Source organism: Cotesia glomerata, linkage group LG1 (genome assembly GCF_020080835.1).
Source record: "Cotesia glomerata isolate CgM1 linkage group LG1, MPM_Cglom_v2.3, whole genome shotgun sequence".
In the NCBI taxonomy this organism is placed as follows: domain Eukaryota; kingdom Metazoa; phylum Arthropoda; class Insecta; order Hymenoptera; family Braconidae; genus Cotesia; species Cotesia glomerata.
Window position 1 is genome coordinate 24340716 of NC_058158.1, and position 22693 is coordinate 24363408.

Below are 22693 nucleotides of genomic sequence, written 5' to 3' on the forward strand. Positions count from 1 at the left end.
TTGTCTGTGACAGTTGAATATTTTTTCTATAGCCTTACTGATCGATTAATATTGCACGACTCTTATTGCGAAGCATGAGCGAATGCTCTCCGATAGAAAAAAAAATTTTTTTTTAATACTTTTGTTAATCAAGCTGATTAGTGAAGAATTAAAAATAAATATATAGTTTGGATTTTAATAGAAAAGGAACTTTCGATAAAAATATATGATGTAAAATTTTTGAATGTTTTATTGAATTATATCAATTACAGATATATAATTAAAAAATTTTGAATAAAATCAGCAGTATAACAATTACTTTGAAACATCACCTATATAGTTAAGAATATCAAATCAAGTATAAAAATTTATAAATCCTGACGTGGTTATAAATCGATACAAGGCAATAATTTAATTGATTTGTTATAGAGTCGTAAGATATACGTTTGAATTCATCGATAAAAGACGATTGATAATTCCTTTTACAAAGTAAATAAAAAAAAAAAAAAATACGCTGAATTTTTAAGTACAAATTGATTAATCATTTATTATTGCTGGATATTCCAGACTGATACTTCGTGTACGCTTAATATATATCACGGTTTACCCGAACAGACGATAAACTCTCGTGGTCTTTTTTTTTTTTGATATTTAGTTAAAAAATAGGTAGAAGAATTAAAGTCAACTAATGAATAGGAAAAAAAAAATTAATTAAAGAGATATATATATTAACGAAAGATTATTGGACGGTTCAATGAATCGGTTTCTCGACTCTAGTATATTTTTCATGGTCTCATTTATCTTCATTTCAGTTAAAAAAATATCAATTTTGTCGAAAATAATATTATTTAATTGATACTGGAAAAAAGATGTCAATGTTACGGAATTCAATAGATTTAAATGCATTACAATTAATTATCTTTACCATTATTGAATCAATAGACCACGAAAGCCTAGAAAAAAAAATCATTTGCCGGATTATTAAATTTATACTATTCAGTCTATTGCGATTGCTATTTATTATTAATCGCAGTTATAAAAATTCTAGCTACATAGTCAAATATTGACAATAGAGCTTAAAGAATCGAGAGAATAATAATAATAATAGTAATAATAATTATTATAATAAGTGAGTTCTTGTTAATCGCAATCCCTTGATGGAAGTAACGTGATAGTTTTTTTAAATGGTAAGTAACACGCCAGGGAATTATTGATTTTAATAATCATTAGGAAGCATAAGCTTCACGAAATCGACGTTGTAGATGATGATACGCCGATAGTACGCCACGTTTTTTTTTCTGAAGACGACATAGCACCGGTTCTGGAGGTGGATTTAAGATTGATGTGTCCAATGCTTCAAATTCAACATTCTCATCAGGCTCAACACAAAATCCAAGTGTGTGACGACTACGGGGACAGTGTTCTGGTACAACCACACGATGTTTTAATGACACCATCTGCTGATTGGTCCATCTGGCTAAAGCATCACCAGCACAAACCAGAATCCCTCCTGGAAAGTATCCTACTCGTGACCAACGCTCACTGTAGATTGACTTAACTTCAAACCCACTCTCGCAATCCTGCAATAATACAAAATAATTTAAAATACAAATTATTATAAAACATATAATGATGATGAGATCATTGGCTATAATTAAGTAATTAAGTCTACAAAGATACATTTATTAATCATAATTCCAATGTGATCTCATGTGTCATCATCATATTGTCACACAGCTTGCCACAAGTAAACTTTTTAATATTTTTCATTAAATTGTAACATCTGCTATTTATTATATAATATCAATTATAGATAAATGTACAAAGAGTATTTCATAACTTTGAAGACAAAAAAGTATAAAATAATGTTGCTCTCAATAAAATCTATAAGCTAAAAATTGTACATCACAAAAGATACGAATAAATTAATGATAATAATAACAATAAAATTGTAATAAAAAAATATACAAAAATAAAACTGTGTTAATTTTTTTACCATGGCCTACATCCATTTGTAGTGTTGAAAGGGTCGAGCGAGTGACGTAACATCACCTTTATCTTATTGAAGGATAATTGATCATTTTGTATGATCAGTTTATTAAGTCAACACTAATTAAGAAATTTATTTTGAAATCTATTAACAAAGAAAAGAAAAAAATATCTTTTTCTATTTGAATACTTATTACTTACTGAAATGAAAAATGAAAATGTGCCAGTTTCAGAGCTTGGTCCAAAGCGCATTTCACCACCCTTCACTGAATATGTGGGTGAGTAGCAAATCATTCGGAATGATGAATCATTGCCAGAATTAAGAAGATTGGTATGATTCTTCAGAAAATAATCTGATGGTTGCCCCAATCCAACAGCAATAGCCTATGCAATCATTCTTTCTTAGTTATACCTCATTTTTTTTTTTGAATGCATAACTAAGTGATGGCTTTTCAAAAAACAGAAAAAAAAACATACGACGAGAAGCCTTGTTGTAAGTACTTTGAAGTCGTCCACGAGATTATCCACCGAGTTCCGGAACGTCGGGAGATCTTCATCTGGCAGAACAGTGTCTTTCCCGGATACAATGAACTCGTGTCTGGATTCCGTTTCTCTCAATGATGGACCCCTGTAATTAATAATAATAATAATGATAAACAATTTATTAAATTTTTTTTTGTTTTAGCAAAGGACGAATTTATTTACTCTTCTGTTTTGATGTATCCACTGTGTGAAGGTGCAACACATTCACATTTGGCACGAGATTGTTGAGGTAATCCACAAAAGTCATCCAAAGCTTGATACATGTCTTTTGTCTGCAAAAAAAAATCAATTTATCAAAAATTTTTATTTTTTTTAAATATTTATTTATCTTTACAATTACTATTCAGGAAATCGATTTATTGTATATTAACCATTGAGTATATATATTGATTGACGGATAAAAGTTCAAGGAATTAAAAGAGATTATAGTAGATAAATAATTCCTAAGCTCATGTTTCTCAATTTAATGTCTTGACAACGAAAAATTTGATTAGTTTACTGTGAAAAGATATCGTAAAACGATTTGTAGTATTTTTCGGTATGGCATTAAAAATACATCCGTTTAATTTTATTTTATACTCGAAGTATATAAAGTATAACACGTGGAGTGTAATTCAGTTAATACAAAAATAAAAATTATTTTCTGTTATAATTCTTGGTGCACGTTGTACGATGATGATGATGGTTGACGAGGTCATTCATTTTATTTGTATTTTAAACAGTTGCAATACCAGCAGTAACATCAACACTCTTTATTGCATACATACGTTTTTATATTAAGATTCTTAGAATAACATAAAGGTAATACATGTATATCAAAGTTATATCCTGTAGATAGACTTTATGATAGGACAAAGACAAATCTTTAATTTTATTTATTCTTTATCATATTTAACTGATAATGTGTGTATTATTACTTGTTATGTCTTCTCACTTATATTTAGTTTTTTAAATATAATAATATGTTGTCAACCTTTTTTTTAAATCTCTATAATTAAATGTGAATTCTTTTTATTCATGTTTGTATATCAGTTACTTAGATTTTGATTGCATAAAATTATCGAATCATTTTGCAATTGACAGCATCAATTGAAAATTAAAATATGCTAAATCAAAAAATATATTTCTATAGAAATTACTCATGAAAATTTCGTAATTTATATTTAATTTATACCCACGTTTGAAATGCTTAAAGAACAATGAATATCTTTATATATATATATATATATATATATATATATATATATATATATATATATATATAAAATATATAATTCTTCTGTGCGTGTGTATGTCATTGAACTCTTCCTAAATGCCTGGACCGACTTTAATGAAATTTTTTGTGTGTGTTTCAATGAATTCGAGAATGGTTTATATTCACAATTCAATACACTGGAAAATGTTTGATTAATTAATTTTTTATTTACAAATTGCTGTTGATCTTGGAATAATTTACATCAGATTCTGGAAAATTTTGTGTTATTTTGTGAAAATAAATCATGTGCTAATTGAAATTCACATTGTAATAACGTTTCAATAAAAATTTTCATCAAAACGGTCCAAACTGTTACAGCTTATTCAAAAAAGTTTAAAATTTTCGAATTCAAGACATGTACAGGACATTTTCTTTAATGTGTTATAGTCGAAATTAGGAGGAAGTTTGTTTCTAAATAATTACAATTTTTTATATAAATTTCTGAACAATAACAATGTAAGTAAGTTTAACTATAAATAGTTAATAATTTACAAACTAGTCAAGTGCAGTTTAAAACAACTCAATTTTGAAGTTCAATTATATTGTAAAAAATGAATATTCAATTGACTAACCAAACTTGCGCTAACGTAATTGATGATCACTAAATGATGGATTGATGAAATAATCGAAAGTAAAATTAGATCGAGGTCGATATCGTAATTATTATCAGTATCATTGAATAATACCGTCTTTCATTATTTACAAAAAAGTCTGAAAAATATTTTCACCATATTATATTTAATAATAAGTTGAATAAAAATCTCAATTATTTGAATACACCTATTTTATATATAATTATATGTGATTGATTGAATATTTCTCTTGTATTTAACTCTTTAATTCTTCCATAATATAACTTTTTATAAGAAAAGCAATCTTTGAATTTATCAATGATAAGATAATTTTAAAAACCAGCGTAATTCTCAATGACCATCTGTATATCAACTACATTGTGAAAAAACGTCTATGAGACATGTGCATTCGTATGGGTATGTTATAACAATAATCATAGTAATTTATGTTCAATGTAATTGTTAACAAAGTTAATGTACAGCCAATGTAATAAACTTATCAGAGGACTTGAAACTCTAAAATTTCAACGGAAAATACACACATGCAGATATATGAATACAGGCATATATAAATAGATATAAAGCCGGGTAAAAAATTTTTATACAATTATATAAAATTATACATAAATGAATACACAAAATTACATGTCAATATTAGCGTAATATAAATTTATAAACTTTTTTATCATTTAATAATTTTTTTTAACATAATCTAACTGTTAATCATATTCAATTTACAGGCTTTTTAATTCATCTCAAGAAATTCTAAATATTTTCAAAATATTCAACATTTTGCAAACAAAGATTTAAAAAATTTGGGGAACGGTACCAAGCCAAAATTCAAATTTGGATCTTCCGATTACTTGTCAGATTTTAATAATTCATTGTTTTTTTTATGTCTAATTTACTTATTTATTAAATGAACAATCAAATATTATTTAATTTTAGCTATAATATACAATCATCAGTCATTTTAAAATAAACAATAATAATGATAACGAGATATTAAGTTAATAGTATTTGTTTAAATCTTTAAACCTTCTCTAATTTTTCGTTATTTTCTTGTATTGACAAAAGAAGCTTATGTAGGATAATATATCATTGCACTGATAAAAAAATTAACTTTATTCAAAGAAAAAAATTTTTTTTAGTTTGATTTTTTTAAATCAAGTAAAATAGATCTTGAACCAACTAAAATTTAATGAAAGAAAAAAAAATATCTTAGTTCAAGAACTTTTCTGCTTGATGATTCAAGACTGTAATTTTTAAAAATGATCTTAGTTTAAGATTTTTCTTTAGTCAAATTAATATTTTTCATCAGTGTACATGTTATAGTTATCGATTATTTCTCACCATTCAGGTTGAAAAATAAATTTACACAATTATATAAAAATATATGTAGTTTTTAGTTATAAAGAACTATGCAATTTTATATATTACCATAAAATAAGACAAAAGGTTATATATTATATATTATGTTCCATAGCTTCATATAATTATACAGCATTAGAGGTGATTATATGAAATTTTTTCTCGGATATAGTTTTCATGAATTTTTGATAATTTGCAGTTTTTAAAATATAATACTTAATAAACTTTACCTTTCTGAGAGAAACGCCATGATTGACAAGAATAGCGAAACCTTTTTTAGCTAAAGCCCGCACAAGTTTTGTGGAAACTTGTTTGGTGTGGATTCCTTTCGGTGTATTACCTGAAAACAAAAAAATTAATTTAATAAAAAATTAATTTATCTATAAAAAAATAGTGCACAGACTGAAGTTAAATTTTCAATTATAAAGATTAATTTTAATTTTTATTTTATAAATATATAAAATATATATAATTTAGGGCATTCCACGTCAAATTGACCACATTAAAAATTATAGAAATATATATCTAACGCATTCTATCTTGAATCAACCATTTTTTAATTGTCAAAACCCTGTGGTTTGTTTAAAAAAGGACGACTTAAAAAAATTTTTTTGTTGTTTTTGACGTAGTTTCTGAATGGTGTCTTCAATTTAATTTCAGAAAAAAAAAACTAGAAATAGAAAATGTGCCACCATGAAAAAATTTGAGTTGTAAAAAATATCAGTCTTATATACACCAAAAAAAAATTAAAAAAGATTGATCATTAATAAATTTTCGTTATTTCTTAAAATCCGAAAACAAAGCAATGATGATAAATATATAAATAATTTTCTTTCAAGAACTACATTGAAAAACAAAAATTTTGAAAAAACAAATCTTCCCTATTAATCAATTTTTGAAAAAGTTATAGTTTATTGAAAAAAAAAAACCATTTTTTGAATTTGCAACTTTTTTTTTGGTAAGATAAAAAAATGAAAATTTTTTGAGGAACATCTTTAACGGGTTAAATAATGAAAAAAAATGTTCAATCAAATCGTAAGGAGTATTCCAAGAAAATAAATTTAACCAGACTGTTATTCTTTAATCATAATTTTTACTCTTCATTTATTTAAATAATAATTGGACTGTGTTATGCAATAGTGTGTTAAGTACATAGGATTCCCATAGCACTTAACACATTAATGCATAACAGTGTCCAATTATGATAGTAATTAAATATTGATGATCAATCGAATTATCTTTTCTTTTTTACAATTAACAAATTTATTATATTAAATAAAGCATTCAATAATAAACTAATCAACTGATTACTTTTAATGTTCTCGGAAGATAGATAGATAGATAATAATTTTGTTCTCGGAAGAGCTAATATATTTTTTTAAATAAACATATAATTAATTTTTTTTCCTTGAATAATGAATCCACTTAAAATATATGAATATTCAAGAAAGTAAGTAAAGCATTAAAGTGTCAGATTTATGTCAATGACGTAAAATAAAACTATGTTTTTCCATAAATACAACGATTTATGCAACTATATATATCACTCGAAAATTTGTGACGTTTTCCGCTACACAACACATTCTGATATATTATATTTTATTTGTTAAACTCTTACGTACGATTTCACCCATCTTTATTATTTCAACATCCTGCTATCCATTAATATCTAAATACGTCCACGCAATATGTATCAAATAAAAAAGTATAAGTGCAAACAAAAATGACAAAAAAAAATTCAAAATAAATAAATAGAGACACAAAAAAATATAATTTTTTATTTTTTTATTTATAAGTTATTTAAGCATATTGGTGTGTATATTTTTATCTACTGCATTTCTGAGTCGCTTGTGAGTGTCTTGGGATCTATTCTGAGCGACCCTTCTAATTTATAAATTTAATTATAGTTCAAAAATATAACAATAATTAGTAACATGAGACCAAGATAGTATCAATTGTACTAAATGATAAATAATAAATTAATCATTTGAAAGAATAATTATTTAACAATGACGTCTAAAATGGTAAAAATTTTTATCAGAAGATTCTAACCTTGGTTAAATGACCTTATCAGTTAGTTTACGACCTCACATGAATCGCAATCAATTTAACTTGAAATCCATCACATACATCGCCGTGCTCTTGCTCGTTACACACACTAACATATTTAATTCCGAGGATAACAAATGTCGGCTTTGCATACAAATAAAAACGTCACAGATATAATATATAGCACTAATGACAATCACAGATATGATTAAAGCGTCATATATAATCCATAATGCGGAAATCTCTCGTCGATTCTTCAATACAACGATCTAGATTTTATTTATTTATTCAATTTTATTTTTTTATGAGTAACATAATACATCACCTTGACATTCAATTGCGATTTATCTTGGTTGTTCTTACTTTTAATACCTCTATTCATATATTCTTCTTAATAATTATTTTTTTTACAGCTTAATAAATGAACGATAAAACATTTTTGCGTCATGTTTTCTTCGGGATTCTAGCTGTCAACACCTTACATTATTATTTCCTTACTTCCTTCGAGTAACATGAATTACATACACATCGTTGACGTTTAATGTAAACAAAATTAAGTTGATAGCTGAATAGGTTTTACTCAAGATTGCAAAGATGACGCTGATTACTTAAATTTTATGTATTTCGTCTTAATAATATAAAGCTGTTGTTAATAGCTTTTTTATTATCATGATACTATTTCTCGAAATAAATTCTTGTATATTTGAATTTTCAGTTTATTTTACAAAATAATTTAATCAAACTATACGTGTAATACACACGAAATATGGCGTGGGTGTAAATAGAGAAGAAATATCAAAAATGCAAAATCGATCCCTTACTATGATAAATTTTTACTTATTTATTTATTTTAATTTTCGATTATCAATTCGTGAGTTCAATATCAACCATATAAAATCAATCGATCATTGAAAATTTTATCTACTTGAATAAAAAAATCAAATCAATGACAGACTCAAAATTTCCACGTTTTAAAGACTAAATACTAATAATTTAGTTTTTCAACTATATTTCATTATATTAACAATAAATACTGGACTATACTATAATTGCATCTGTTAATTTATTATTACAGTGTGTTATTACAATTTAGAATTGTATTTCTTGTGAAATATGCCTGTTCTCTTGCTATTGGGCATATATTATATAAATTCTCTATAAAACAACAAATTTACTAAACTGACAAAAAAATTAATTTCATTGAAGAAAAAAAATCAATTTCTTGATTTAAGATTTTTTTTCTCAAATTAAATTTAATTTGTCAAAATATACGTCTCATATTCCGGATATTTAATGCCTCATATCTTTTATAATACAATTCACTTTGAAATTTAACCTAGTTATATAAAACTATAACTACGTATCTAAGTATTCATATTAAACATGTTGAATAAATTGTATTTCTTGATAAAATAAATTGTTTTAAAAAATATGTTTAATATAATCAATGTGAAACACTTGGATTAGTTATAATTCTAACTTATATTTGAGGAGTTGTTATTTTGTTTTTATAACTAAATTTATAATGATAAAAAATTAATTGAAGATACAATTTTTCAGTTTCTCATTAATTAAAACAAGGTAATTTATACATGAAAAGGGTATATCAAATGATAAAGTGTGTAAATAATAAAAATAAATGTAACACTTGTAATAATATATGAATAATAAATAGTAGACATTAATTCTGAAATTAAAAAAAAAAAAAAGATAAAAAAATTTACTGTCGTTTTTTTAATAATTTTATTTTTATCAGTTCTAAAATTTTTTTCGTATTATGGCTACGATAATAAGTAGTAATGTCTTTCAACTGCAATGAAGAAAATAAAAATTTGCATTGATAATGGAAATAAAAAAATAAAAGATTAAATGAAATGTTAATATTGATACAATTTGTTTTTACTGTTTTCAGGGATCACATTGTTTATCTGAGAATTAATCAAACTTGTTTATCATAGAAAAAAAAAATTAGGAAAACGGTTGACTCTGAAGGCCATCCCTGCAACTTCCCGCTAATTCCATACTTAGGCGCTTAAAATTGCACCAATGACGTTTTTGAGCTCTTCGAGCTCAAAAATACAATTTATGGGTTATTTTGAGCTCTCCGAGCTCAAAGAGATTGCTTTCCTATCCTTTAAAGCTCTTCGAGCTCAAAAGTCTGATAGAGATTTGATAAGACACTATTTTTTGAATTTTTAAACCACAATAACTTTTGAATGAATAAACCGATTTTTACGCGATTAGAAGCATTCGACGCAGTTTTTTAAGCCTCACAAAGAATCTCAAATTTTGAATTGATCGCGCTAGGAATTTTGGAGTTATTCCGAAAAAACACTTTTTTCGGTTTTCTTTCGTTCACGATATCTCTCGAATGAATCAACCGATTTTGACCGGACTGGTGGCGATCGACGTAGTTTTTTGAGGTTAAGAGCTGATTAGTTTTTGGAATTGAACCTTTAAGCCGTTTAAAAGTTATTCCAAAAAAACCACATTTGAAAAAAAATTTTTTTTCAGTTTTTTTTAAGATTTCTCAAAATCTATTGATCTGAATCGCTCCAAATAGTTTTCAAAATCTAAGTTTGGTCAAGTTCTTTCGAATGGCACCAACCGCGATGAAATCGGTCAAGCCGTTCAAAAGTTATAAGCGGTTCACATACTTTCACACACACACACACACACACACACACACACACCACACACACACACATACATACATACATACAGACACCGTGACAACCTCGCGGGGATAGTCAGGGAAGCTTCCTATGACCTTCAAACGTCGAGATCTGATGAAAACTCGATTTTTGCAAAATGGGGTGAAAACAATAACTTCCCGATTTTTGAAAATCTTCGATTTTCTTAGCGGGAAGTTAAAAAGAGAAAAACAAATGTAATGAGAAAAACGAATTGCCAGAAAAAGAAAGACTTGGTAATAGAAGCTTACATGTGAAGATGATTATTTTCTAATATAAACCACGTGATTGCATGTCTACTAAGTTGAAACTTATTAACTTTATTTATCTTATCCTATACTTTTTAATTATTCAATTAACTTAAACGATATCATAAATATATATGAATTATGTCTTTTAAAATGCGGCAACTATAATACAAGTATGAAAAAAGAGTATCAAATTTGAAGTTGAAAGGCGAAAAATTCACAAGCCACTTTGCTTCTGAGGAGCGAAAAAAAAAACGATAGAAATCAATACAAAAATATTACATTTGCAGCATGTAAAAACAAAAGTTAAAAAGTAGTTTACATTTATGGGGAAAAGAGAAAAAAGTGCTTGCAATATGTATAGTATGCGAATCCTTAGCACGCACATGGTAACAAGACTTATTTTTAAGTAAATGAGAAGGAATTCTACCATTGTACTGGTAATATCATCCATACATGCTATAAAAGAGATATAAGACTTCCTCAATAGAATAGTTGAACGTTTTATTTTACATGGTATTTTTTCCTATCTTCTTGATCAAAAATAGAATTGGTACACAAAAGAATTACAAAGCTGATAAAATTTTGATGATAATTAAGAAAATTCCAATCAATATCTTAAATGCCATAGATCTTTTAAAATAACATACAAGTTATAACCGATAATTATTAATTATAGAATTAACAAAAGTTTGGAAAATCCAAAAGTGCACGCCTCATAACGCTCATTCATTTTTTAAGAAAAAATAAATTGTGTAATTGATTGAAAAAAAAAAAAAAAAAAAAAATTATAAGTAAGTAATTTCTTACAGAGTATTTTTTTTTTTTTTTTTTCAAATATCAGCGCTCTTTTTTCTTGTCATATGCGCACGCAGTCTAAAAAAATTTAGCTTGATCAAGTGGCGCCATAGTTTTCACGTGACAAATAAGAAAAATTCGTTTGTCTTTGTACGGTTGTATCGTAGTAAATTTCAATAAAAATTCAATTTAAAAAAAAAAATACGTAAACTAGACTACTGATATGAAATACGGATCCAATTCAGCACATTCTTAAACTAACAAAAAAGGTCTGATCTTGAAATATCAATTCGTTCGGGAGTAATCGTTGGTACATCCAAAATGGGGTGACATCCGGACGTCCACGTAAAATTTTTTTCAAAACGTTTTTTTTTTTTCAAAATAGCTACATGAAATGATTTTAGAAAATAAAAGATGGATTAATTTAAATGTTTTCTCGGTGTACATCTACTTATATTATTGTATAAGTGTAATATGGTTATGATAGAGACATTTAAAGATCACAAAATTGCTTGACCTTGACAAGTCGAGTATAAAGCACAACCTCACGCGCTTCGCGCTATGAGGCGTGCAAAATGGTATTTTGAAATATTATAAATTTCAACAAATCATTGTGTTTGATAAGCAAGTATTGTATTTATAATTTATCTTGATGAGAGTTATCAACTTTTTTTTGTCTAAATCAAATAAATTCAATCGTCTTTGATCTTTAAAAATTGAAGCTTTTTTTGGTATATTCTTTGCCGAATCAAAAATGCTATTATAGTGTTCGATAGAAAAAATAAATAGTTAAAATTAAGAGGTTTGTAATTGTAATCATGATTTCGATTACAATATTCAAAATTGTTTCTCATTTATTTACTGTAAAATTTGTTCTATATTATAACGATTTTGCTTATTACACAACTTTAATCTGTATTAATAATATTATTCATACTATAAAAATTTAATCTGAATGAATCACTCAGAAGTGATTTACAATGAGTACAGAGCACTCAACATATTTGCTCTACAAATTCGCAATCTCAAGCTAATGAAGAAAACAATATTTTTATAAAAAATGAAAAAAAAAATTATAATGCAGTAAGAAGATATATTACAGTCTAATTACCATAAGCGTTGAATAAATTAGATTTTTAATAGAGCCATTCAATAAAATATTTTCACGCCATTAACATTTTTTAATTAAAAAATTTTTCTCTCTACAAACACCTACTCTTCATAGAAGTACATTGAAGGTTAGAAAGTTGCAATGTATAGATTTATATACGCAAAATATAGTAGTGGGGGCGATAAGAAAAGTCGCAGAGAACGCCCTTTTAATGTTTACTACTTTTTATCTTGGATTTATTGAAAAATATTTTATCAGTTCTCACAAATTGATTCATTACAATTTTGCAACATTGCAAATTCAAATAAAAAATAAAAATAAATTAAAAAATAAAAAATATATGTTACTTTTGAAGTTTGACGTTAATGCCAGTACATTTAATATGATTTAGAAACTATGCACTGATAAGCTTAGTATTTATGACGACGGTATTTCAATGTTTGTATTATTTGTTATTACTTATTAATAATGAGTGATAAATATTTTGTAAGAACATACGTTAATCAGAATAAAAATATGTTTATGAAAAATTTATTGAGCAAGTACGGATGCATCTTCATTAAAAATTTCCATGAATCGTAGATTATTTTATATGTTAGTAATATTACCTTAATTAATTTTAATTATCTCATCTGCACGTGAATTCATAAAAATGCTAATGAAAAAAAATATTTTTTTCAATGTCAGACAGTAAATTGAACTTTACTGTATAATTTATTAAATTTTTTATTTAAATTAATTAAATACCTCATAATTTTCAATAGTGGTTTAAGTTGACCTCGTAATTCATTGAATAGAATTAAATGAGTGTAACAACATAAATAAATACATACAGGTTGATTAAACAAATTTTAAATGTATTTAGTAATATATAACAAAAGAAATCATGTTCAACCTTTGATTTTCTTCTTTGTTTAAATTACAAATAGTACAATGATAATTAAAAAAATTCTATTATAGAAATAGTAATGATGATTATTATTATTATTATTATTATTATTATTATTATTATTATTATTATTATTATTATTATGATAAAGTAAAATAATCAATAATAAATCAGCTGTACTATAAACTGTGATTGCGTTATAAAAATTCTACGAATCAATTATTACAACGTTTTTAGGTATTTGATTTACTTTATTATCATATATGAATCGCTGATGAGTGACTAATAACTAGCCACTTATATGGCAAAAAAAATATAAGCAACTAATAATAAATAAAATGATTTAATTGGTAACTTGAAAGTTGTCGCGTCGCGAATTTTTTATTTATTTATTTCAATCACTAAGTCTCAAGAATCGGTTTCTAACTTTCGCTCGTCCCTGAAAGTGACTGTCGAGGACACTTCGGCATTCAACGTCTGTCTATTCCATCCTCAAGAAATTAAACACCCGGAAATTCATGTGCATAGATAAATTTATAAATAGTTAATATATAAAATTTGTCATAAACTAAGTAACAAATATTATTTTAAAACGCACGTTCTGGAATAGTATTCACTAGTTAAGAAAAAAAAAAAAAAAATAAAATAAAATAAAATAAAGCCTGTGGTTGGTGATTCAGCGATTACGGTTAACACGGAAATGATAAGCATTGTATAGAATGGTCGTTTGAACGTTTAACTTTGCTACATCTACATCTACTCAACTGTAAATTATGTTTAGGTATATATGTAAGTGTTACATTGATTTGCAATACACAAGAATAAAAAAAAAACATAACGGCGTGAGAAAAAGAGAAAAAACTGAAAAAGATGAAGAGGTGTAGAGTAGATATTAAATGTTCAGTTGGCGGTGACACGAGGCAAGCCACTGATCAACCATTCTCTGTATACATGCGCATTCTTTTTCCATGGTCGAATTACTCGTGTATAACTAACAAGTACTTCAATTGTATGCAATACATTATTAAAATTATAGGTTATGCAATTACTAACAAAAAAAATCATTAACAAATATATATAATCACAAAATATAATTATGGTTAAGACAATTAATGCGTTTAAATTAAAGTATCAACAATTTGATGTTCCAAATAACGACCATTACATATTTAATTACCCGAGTTATTGTCCAATAAAATTTAACTTAAACCAAGAATATTTCAATCTTTAAAAATTTTTTCTTGAACTAAAAAAGTTTTTAGTTTGATTCGGCAATTTTTCTTTTTCCATTATAGTAATGCTAAAAACTTGAATTAAAAAATATTTTTTTGACTGGAAAACGATTTAATTTTAAACTAAGCTGAAACAATTTTTTATTCAGAACTACAGGAACTTTAATTCAAGTAATATATGGGTGATTCTCTGTAAGGATGTTTTTTGCTGTCCTAGGCATTTTTTTATTAGAAAAATTGTTATTTTGTTACTAAAAAAAATTTATTATGAAAGTAAAAAAACATTTCTATTTGGAGCATTGAAAATTAAAATGAAATAAATTTTGGTTTTTTTGCTATAAATTCGTAAACCATCGAAATAACAGTCCCCTGGGCTGTCCCACTCCCAAAATTAAAACTTTAAGATTAAATTTTAAGTTATTCGTCCATAATATATAATTTGGTCCATAATGTTTATAAACTTAATTAGTTAACTAACAATCTTCGTCAATGAAAAGTACCGAAAATTAATTTGTTTCATTAAATTCATTAAACCAAAGTTTGTCCCAGGCATTTTAAGAACAGTCCCCTGCCAGAAGTTCAAAGTAAAAAAAAAAATCCAGCATGTTATTTTATCTTTTGTAAGGTTTATAAGGACCTAACTAGCCTTGAGTTAATAACCATAGGGCTGTTAACTGAAAAGTTTAATGCATTGAAATAGTTTGCTTGATTTTTCTCAATTTGATAAGAAAAAAACAGTCCCCTGTCATGTTACATGGCAAAAGATACAAAAATATCGAAAAAGCAAAAATTAATTCGGCTGTTTATTTATTATGATTAAGCTGATAGTTTTGTAGCCCTTGTTAATTTTTTTTCTAATAAAATCAAAAATAATTTGGTCGTACAGATTTAAGACGTCCTTACAGAGAATCACCCATATACTCTAGTCGATAAACAAAATTCGTAAAACAGTTTAGTCTTAATTAATATTATAATTATAATTCTATTCACGACGTTATATTTTTAAGATGTAATCATATCTGACTACTCAACATTATTGCATATAGCTTTTTTTCCCTCAAAGTTGGGAGATTAATATAAAAACACGCCGCTATCTAATTGTCTAGAATATCATGATCTTAAGTTGTTTTTGGTTTTGTAGTAAATAAAATATCGTTTTCTTATGAGTTTAATTTCTTAGCCTAAAATATTATCGATCATATTTAAAAAAAACTTAAAACTAATATTTTTCGTAGGAAATTAATTTTTTGACTAGAATATATGATTTATAGATAATGCGTTGTATTGGTAAAATAAAATTTTACTTTTTTTCATCTCAATAATCTTATATAGTTGATCATGGACTTATTTTCGGAATATCATAAAGATAATCCTAAGTTAATAAATACATGCATGTAATTAAAAGTGAAGGATTTCTAACAGTGAATAAATATAAAAAAAAATTCTTGGATGAATTCTCGAAACGATTATTCGAATGCATTATAATTTTATTGGTGTACATACTAAGAAATATAATAGTAAATAAAACGTAATGTGTAAAATTTTAATTTGAGACATTAGTCATAGATTTTCTTCAAGACATAACGGAAGTAAATTACATGAACATTGAAGTATCACAATAATGACTCGGATCAATGACTCGAAAAATGATAATATTAATATTGTTATTATTATTATTATTATTATTATTATTATTATTATTATTATTATTATTAATAATAAACTAAAATTGATTTGAAAAATGACACGTTATAAAATGAGGTCAACTTCTTGCATATTGAATCGTTGGCACGGAATACGTTATTCAATTGCCCAATAAACAAAAGTAAAAAGTATAGAACGATGATGCACTATATTTAATATAAAAATATTTATAGATATATATGGTTAAATATACATCAGTTAAATGCAGATAATACCAGAAACAATTAAAATGTATTTGTATTATACCAGTTAGTCCTTCCTACACATGATGCCGTCAAATGAAACAATTTTATGCAGACAACTTAAATTTAAATAGACTTCATGAGAGCAATGACATAAAGTATATTCAATTGATTTTTGCGAAAGATTAATGAGTATTTTATTAATATATTTAAGTTATAAGTTAAATTCATAAAAACTCGTATGAAGTACTTTGTTAATAATTGATATAAATCATTTTTACAAAATTTTCTAATTATTGTTGGTTTTAAAATTATAATGCCGAAAGCTAAACTTATATAAATTGAATTTAAAAATACGAAAATAAGGTCATCAAAAAATCTCAGTGGGGTCATGCAACAGGAGAGAAAGAGAAATAAGAGTGAACGTCTCATCGAGTTCGTGTGTCGCCAAACTAAATGCGTATACGTATTCCGGTTTTCGTTGGCCGTTTGCCCGTTGTGCAAAAGACGCGTAGTCTATAGTCAAGATTGTACTGTGTATTGGTAATTGAAGGTAGTATCACTACACACACATACAACAATAATAACAATGATGATGATGATGATGAATTGATGAGTAAACAATAATAGTAATAGACGGGTGAATTTCTTAACACTGTCAGAAAGAAAGACGTCTCTATAAACTGTTATACGTCGAATCCTACAACAAATAGAAAGAAGTAGCATGTCTCTCATAGCAAATAGTTCCTAAGTCTCTGCAGTCTAAAGTCTAGACATCTAACACAGTATATAAACTATCTCATCTCATTGAATCATTAACTCCCGCTTAATTTGTTTCATTAATATCAATCTTAAAAGACTCAACTAGTGAGCCCGCTTTTCAATTTAACCCTTCAAATTAATCTATTGGTGGCATTTATTATTTTATATCTCAAGTGCTCGGTTGTACAGGCAATAAATAAATTTATAATGATAAGAACAACGATAAAGAGTTAAATAATTAATTAACTAACCACCGCACGAGTATTCAATTGCCGTCAAACTGTTCCTACAAATTATAATTTTTTTTTTTTTTTTTTTTTTTCTTTCAATTGAAAATTTATTTTATTTATTTGGTGATTATTTTAAAGTTGGGTCTGCAATATTTTAATCAATAAAAAAGTTATTTAAAATTTTGTCTAACAATTCCATATTTTATTTCTTAAAGTTCTCAAAAAATAGATTAATTCGAAATAAAAAATCAAAAATATCAATTTTTATATTAGAAGTCAATTTTTAAAAAATGATTTAATAAATCCAAAAATTGATATTTTCGAATTACTTTTATTTACACATAGAACACGAATAAACAAACTAAAAATCGCTACACTTATGGGGACACATTGTATTATCGATTTTCGTTCAACATCAAATTTTTATTATGATTAAAAACTTTAAAATTAATTGAAAAATGTATTTTTGACTATTTTAATCATTCATATTATAAACTCGTTGTGAAATGAAATAATTAAAAAAAAAAAAAAAATCTTGAAAATGTCTATTTTATTGTTAAAAAATAGGGTGGACTCCACTTTCAAATAATTAATACGGACTATTTCACGTGGTTGATTTTCGCATCTGTATTTTTGTAACTAAACTGTTGAAATTAAAAGATTTAGGATTGTATCTATTAAAAAAGTGGTAATAATAATTGAAAATAGTCGACAAAGCATACATTTCATGGCACCCACTCGTGTCCTAGATGTAACGTGGACAAAAAAAAACAACCATGACTCATAAGAGAAACGAGAATACAGTGTAATAAAAAAAAATCTTAGTATGTAAGTACAATAAGCCATGTAGTGTTGGTAGCGGGATGAATTGAAACACCCTATATCCAGTGAAGAATGCACGGCAGGGATAGATAGGCCCTTTAAGAGTGGAGGTGCCTCTGCTAAGGGAACAAAGTCTGACGATTTTCTGTGTGAGCATACAATGTAAATGTACATAGGACCCATACTAATTTAGCTTGGCACTTCTCCATCATCTCTACACTTCTGTTTATGCATAAATGTGTTAGTAATATAATATATATATATACATATATATATGTTTAATGCCCCGGCCTCGTATCGTTTCTCGTTGCTAAGCAACCATTGCAACCGCGCGTCACTCCTTCCTGCTGTCTTTCTCCTTTCCATCTTTTACAACATGTAACCTACAATTGCCAGCTACAATACTTTATGTACTAATATTTTAATTTTTTTAACAGTATTATTTCAATTGGGCCATTAAAAAATAAGTAATAAGAACACTTTATACATTAAAAGTGTTAAGAATTTTATGAACAGGTAGAAAATCATCATAGATTCACTTGATGTAATATTTAACTTAAAAATTTTTTGTGAAATGCCTACGCGCCAAATAAAAAATTGAATAATAATTAATCGATAGATTTTCTAGTCAGAATAATTTTTATTCTAGGAAAACGGCTTACGTTTTATTTTATTATTATTGTTTTTGGCAAGTTATACTGTGTTCTTTATGTACGACAATGGAGCAGTTATTGAGTGAAAGTTGATCTCTGTTATTATGATGTTTTATTTGCTCAATTTTTTAAGTAAATTGAAATAAAAAATAAAAAAACTAAAATTTTTATTGATTAAAGTTGTAGAACAAGAAAAATATTAAAAGTTAACTATTTAAAATAATTTTATATGCTTAAATAACTGTAATTATATAAAGGTAGATTTTCCGCTAATACGTGTTGGATTTCAAATGAACTTATTAAACGAATCAAAGTTAATAAATGATACCACTTACTTTTTTTTAAATAATTTCATTACGTTCATGTTTATAATCAAAACGGAGAGTCACTCGTTTATAGCGGCGTTCATGCAACGGTAAGTTTGATCAGATTGCATTAAATGCTATCGATTAAATATATGCTCTTTATTTCTTAAGTTCTTTCAAATCTTATTTGAATATTAAATATTTTATTTCAACAGCGCTGATCTAGGCTAATATCATTGTAACAAATAAGATATTCTATATGTCAAATATGTTAGTCAAAAATATTACTTTGGTTTCATTTTATACTAAATTGAAAATTCAAATACTTTATCGAATTTAATTAAAAACTATCAGTATTATTCTGAGTGTTTTAACATGAATAATTTACAATTACAGTATGTATAATTGTAAACTTTGTACTTGACAATAAAAATTTTTATATTACAATTTTCAACTAATTTCTAACTTCTCAGCTAATTATTATTTTATAAATAATTAAAAAAATACTTACTGTTCAAGCAGTCAAAGTTAATAATTGGAACTTCGTATCTACTGACAAGAGTACCCTCATCGTCGTTGGTGAGAGTTGGAAAGATGACAGACATTTTCGGAGTTTTTTTTTTCTTTATACCAAGAGCCAAACAATTAAAAAAAAATATCCTTAAAAATTTTGAATAAATTGAATGAAGAAAAATTATCTTCAGTGAATGTTAATAAAGACGAGCCTTTGAAGCTGATGTTGTTAGTTGTATAGATAGTTTAGGCTGGTCGTCGTCTTTTGGTGTTGGTCGTTGTCGATGTCGTTGTTGGTAATCCAAAGTCGTCCAACTTGTCTTCCCTTTGGTTCTTATTCTCTCTTTACTTCACAATCTCTTTCCACCGCCCTGCTTCTTGCTGCTGCTGCTACCTCGCTCTGGTTGGTCGCTTGCCACAGTCCTTCTATTTTTCTTTACCTAATGGACTTTTTCTGTCTTCGTTTTATTCCTTTCGCTTATCTATCACTTTGTCTTACTTACTCTCGCTTGCTGTTATTGTAAAAGCAATTTAGTAACTTAACTGGAAATACCTTTCTGCAAACTATTGTTTTAGTTGATGTTGATACTGAAGATTTGAAGAAGAACAGAATAATATGTGAGATGACCAAGGTACAAGAGCTCTTTGCCACTCTGAGAAATTACCAAAACAATCAATCAATCCTTCACTTCACCAGCCAAGCATCATACACTTTAATATCCATGAAAATATCATAACGCTTGGGTGCACAACTGTTAACTTTTAAATCCTTAATCTACCAATCGGACTGATATGGTGTAGTGTAAATTATTTTATTTAATGGTTGAAATTAGTATCAAATGGTAATAGTAATAATGAAAATCCAATCGATTGTATGATTAAAAGAATTTCTAACGGTAACCGTATGAATATTGTTTATGATAGGATTGAAAATGCAACAAATATGCGTGTACGTGGCTGTAAACTGATGGACACATGCTATGCTTCTCGTCTCAGTGGCGAACAAACTAGAACTGAGCGCCTGGTCTGGAATGAAACGTTTCGTTTCATCAGAACAACATTTACGCTCACGCTTACAAACTCAAAATAATCCCGGACGCGCCGTCACGGAGTTACTCGAACATTTACGTTAATAACCGAATTGCTCACGAATCTTTTCGATGATGCACGATTAATGTAACCGACCTTGGTGATACTTTTTCATGAAAATTTGAAAAGAAGTCACGATCATGTTTTAATAAATTTTTTTCTCTGTTATTTTTAACACTAATTGATTCGAAAATACCGGAATTGTTAATTTAGTATCATTAACTTTTTTTTCCCCGTCATTTTTAATATCCATACAATTTTGTTATTCTTCATTTAAAAAAATAATTTGTGTAAAAATAACGCGCCTTTTGTTTATCAGGTGTCTCAATGTTTATTTATAAAACGTACTATTATTTTTAATAATATTTCCAGGTATGTATAATTGTTTTTTACATTATCTTTTAAATTTTCACTATGGTGGAGGTAATAACTTTATAAGAAAAAAAAATTAAAAAAAAAAAAAAAACAATTAACTAGTTCGATAATAAATATTATACGATTTAGTTTATTAAATTTTATTGAGCTGATAAATTTATTCTTAATACATGATTCGTTATGATTATAAAAAAAAAATGGATATTTGACCATGGATATAAAATAATATAAGTAAAAATGTAATTTTTTGCCCTCTGGGCGGAAAGTGGCAACTTTCGTCCCGCTGCGCTAAACTAAGTTGCCGCTTTCCGCCTTCGTCGGACAAAAAAATAGTATACACTCCTCGGGAAGTAAATAAGAAAGCCTCAGATCACATGTTTGTTGACCTCGGCTTCGCCTCGGACAACAATTACATTTGATCTGAGGCTTTTCTTATTTTCCTTCCCAAGGGGTGTAATATACTATATTACCTCAAAACAAAAATGAAAAATACTAAATTGAAGTTAAATACAGTGTAAATTCTATATAACGACACTGAAGGGACTTAGCATTTTGTGACGTTATAGAGAGTTGTCGTGAAATGGAAAAAAAAAAAGTTAGTAGTTATGTACATAAAAAACAATCTTATTCCCGAGTCGAAATTCGAGTTCCGTTTTAACCGTAATTTTTTCCCATCTCAATTTTACGGTCAAAACAGACTTGGCGCTGTATTGATAGCTCATTTAAACTGAGCCTGGTTTCACCGTAACTAGTGGAGTTTTGTCCCATTCTACCACGATTACGGTCAAACCAGGCTTGAAATAATGATAATAATAATAATAATAAATAATAATAAATTAAATTTTAAAATTCTTAGGGGTCCGGGTTCAAATCCAATTGAAATCACATTTATTTATTTTTTTTTTGTTTTAATCACTGCAATAATAATTATTATTATAATTAATAATTATTATTGTTATAAGAAATAAGTAATAGTAATTGTAATAATTGTCATTAACATAAAAATTTGTAATTAACAATTATTACAATTACTACTATCAAGATTGTTTATGAGCACAAAAATATATAAAATTAATTTTGTAATAAAAAACAAAATGGATGATTTCCCCAAATTTGAGTCTTTTTACGAACAGGGGTTATTTATTGTCCAGTTTATACATATTAAGGAGTAAGGAAATAGGAGGAAAGGATTACTTATGGTAACTTAACCTAATACGCTTCGTAAATAAAGAAATAATTAAAAGTCGCTTTGCCCTAACCGAGAACCGAACTTGGAACCTATCGCTCGTCAAGACTTACGCGCTACCCGCATCGCTACACTGCCGATTG

At 26.7% G+C, this 22693-nt stretch overlaps 1 protein-coding gene across 1 annotated transcript; it reads right to left on the reverse strand.

The window, feature by feature from the left end:
- Positions 1–211: 211 nt before the first annotated feature.
- LOC123275046 (proline hydroxylase buaE-like) lies at positions 212–20944 on the reverse strand. The gene is made up of 6 exons (XM_044743324.1): positions 19899–20944; positions 5940–6049; positions 2674–2783; positions 2446–2596; positions 2170–2352; positions 212–1559 (listed from the first exon to the last, which is right to left on the reverse strand). The coding sequence occupies exons 1-6, from the start codon at positions 19990–19992 to the stop codon at positions 1206–1208; spliced, it is 1002 nt and encodes a 333-aa protein (XP_044599259.1). The 5' UTR covers positions 19993–20944; the 3' UTR covers positions 212–1205.
- Positions 20945–22693: the final 1749 nt, after the last annotated feature.

What these genes read in the sequence shown, in the direction of transcription:
- LOC123275046 (XM_044743324.1), bottom strand. Translation starts at nt 19,992, where the DNA reads ATGTCTGTCATCTTTCCAACTCTCACCAACGACGATGAGGGTACTCTT. An exon ending in TAACTTTGACTGCTTGAACA is followed by an intron (nt 6,050 to 19,898) that starts GTAAGTATTTTT and finishes TTTTGTTTTCAG; the next exon opens with GTAATACACCGAAAGGAATC. An exon ending in CATTTTCATTTTTCATTTCA is followed by an intron (nt 1,560 to 2,169) that starts GTAAGTAATAAG and finishes GTATTATTGCAG; the next exon opens with GATTGCGAGAGTGGGTTTGA.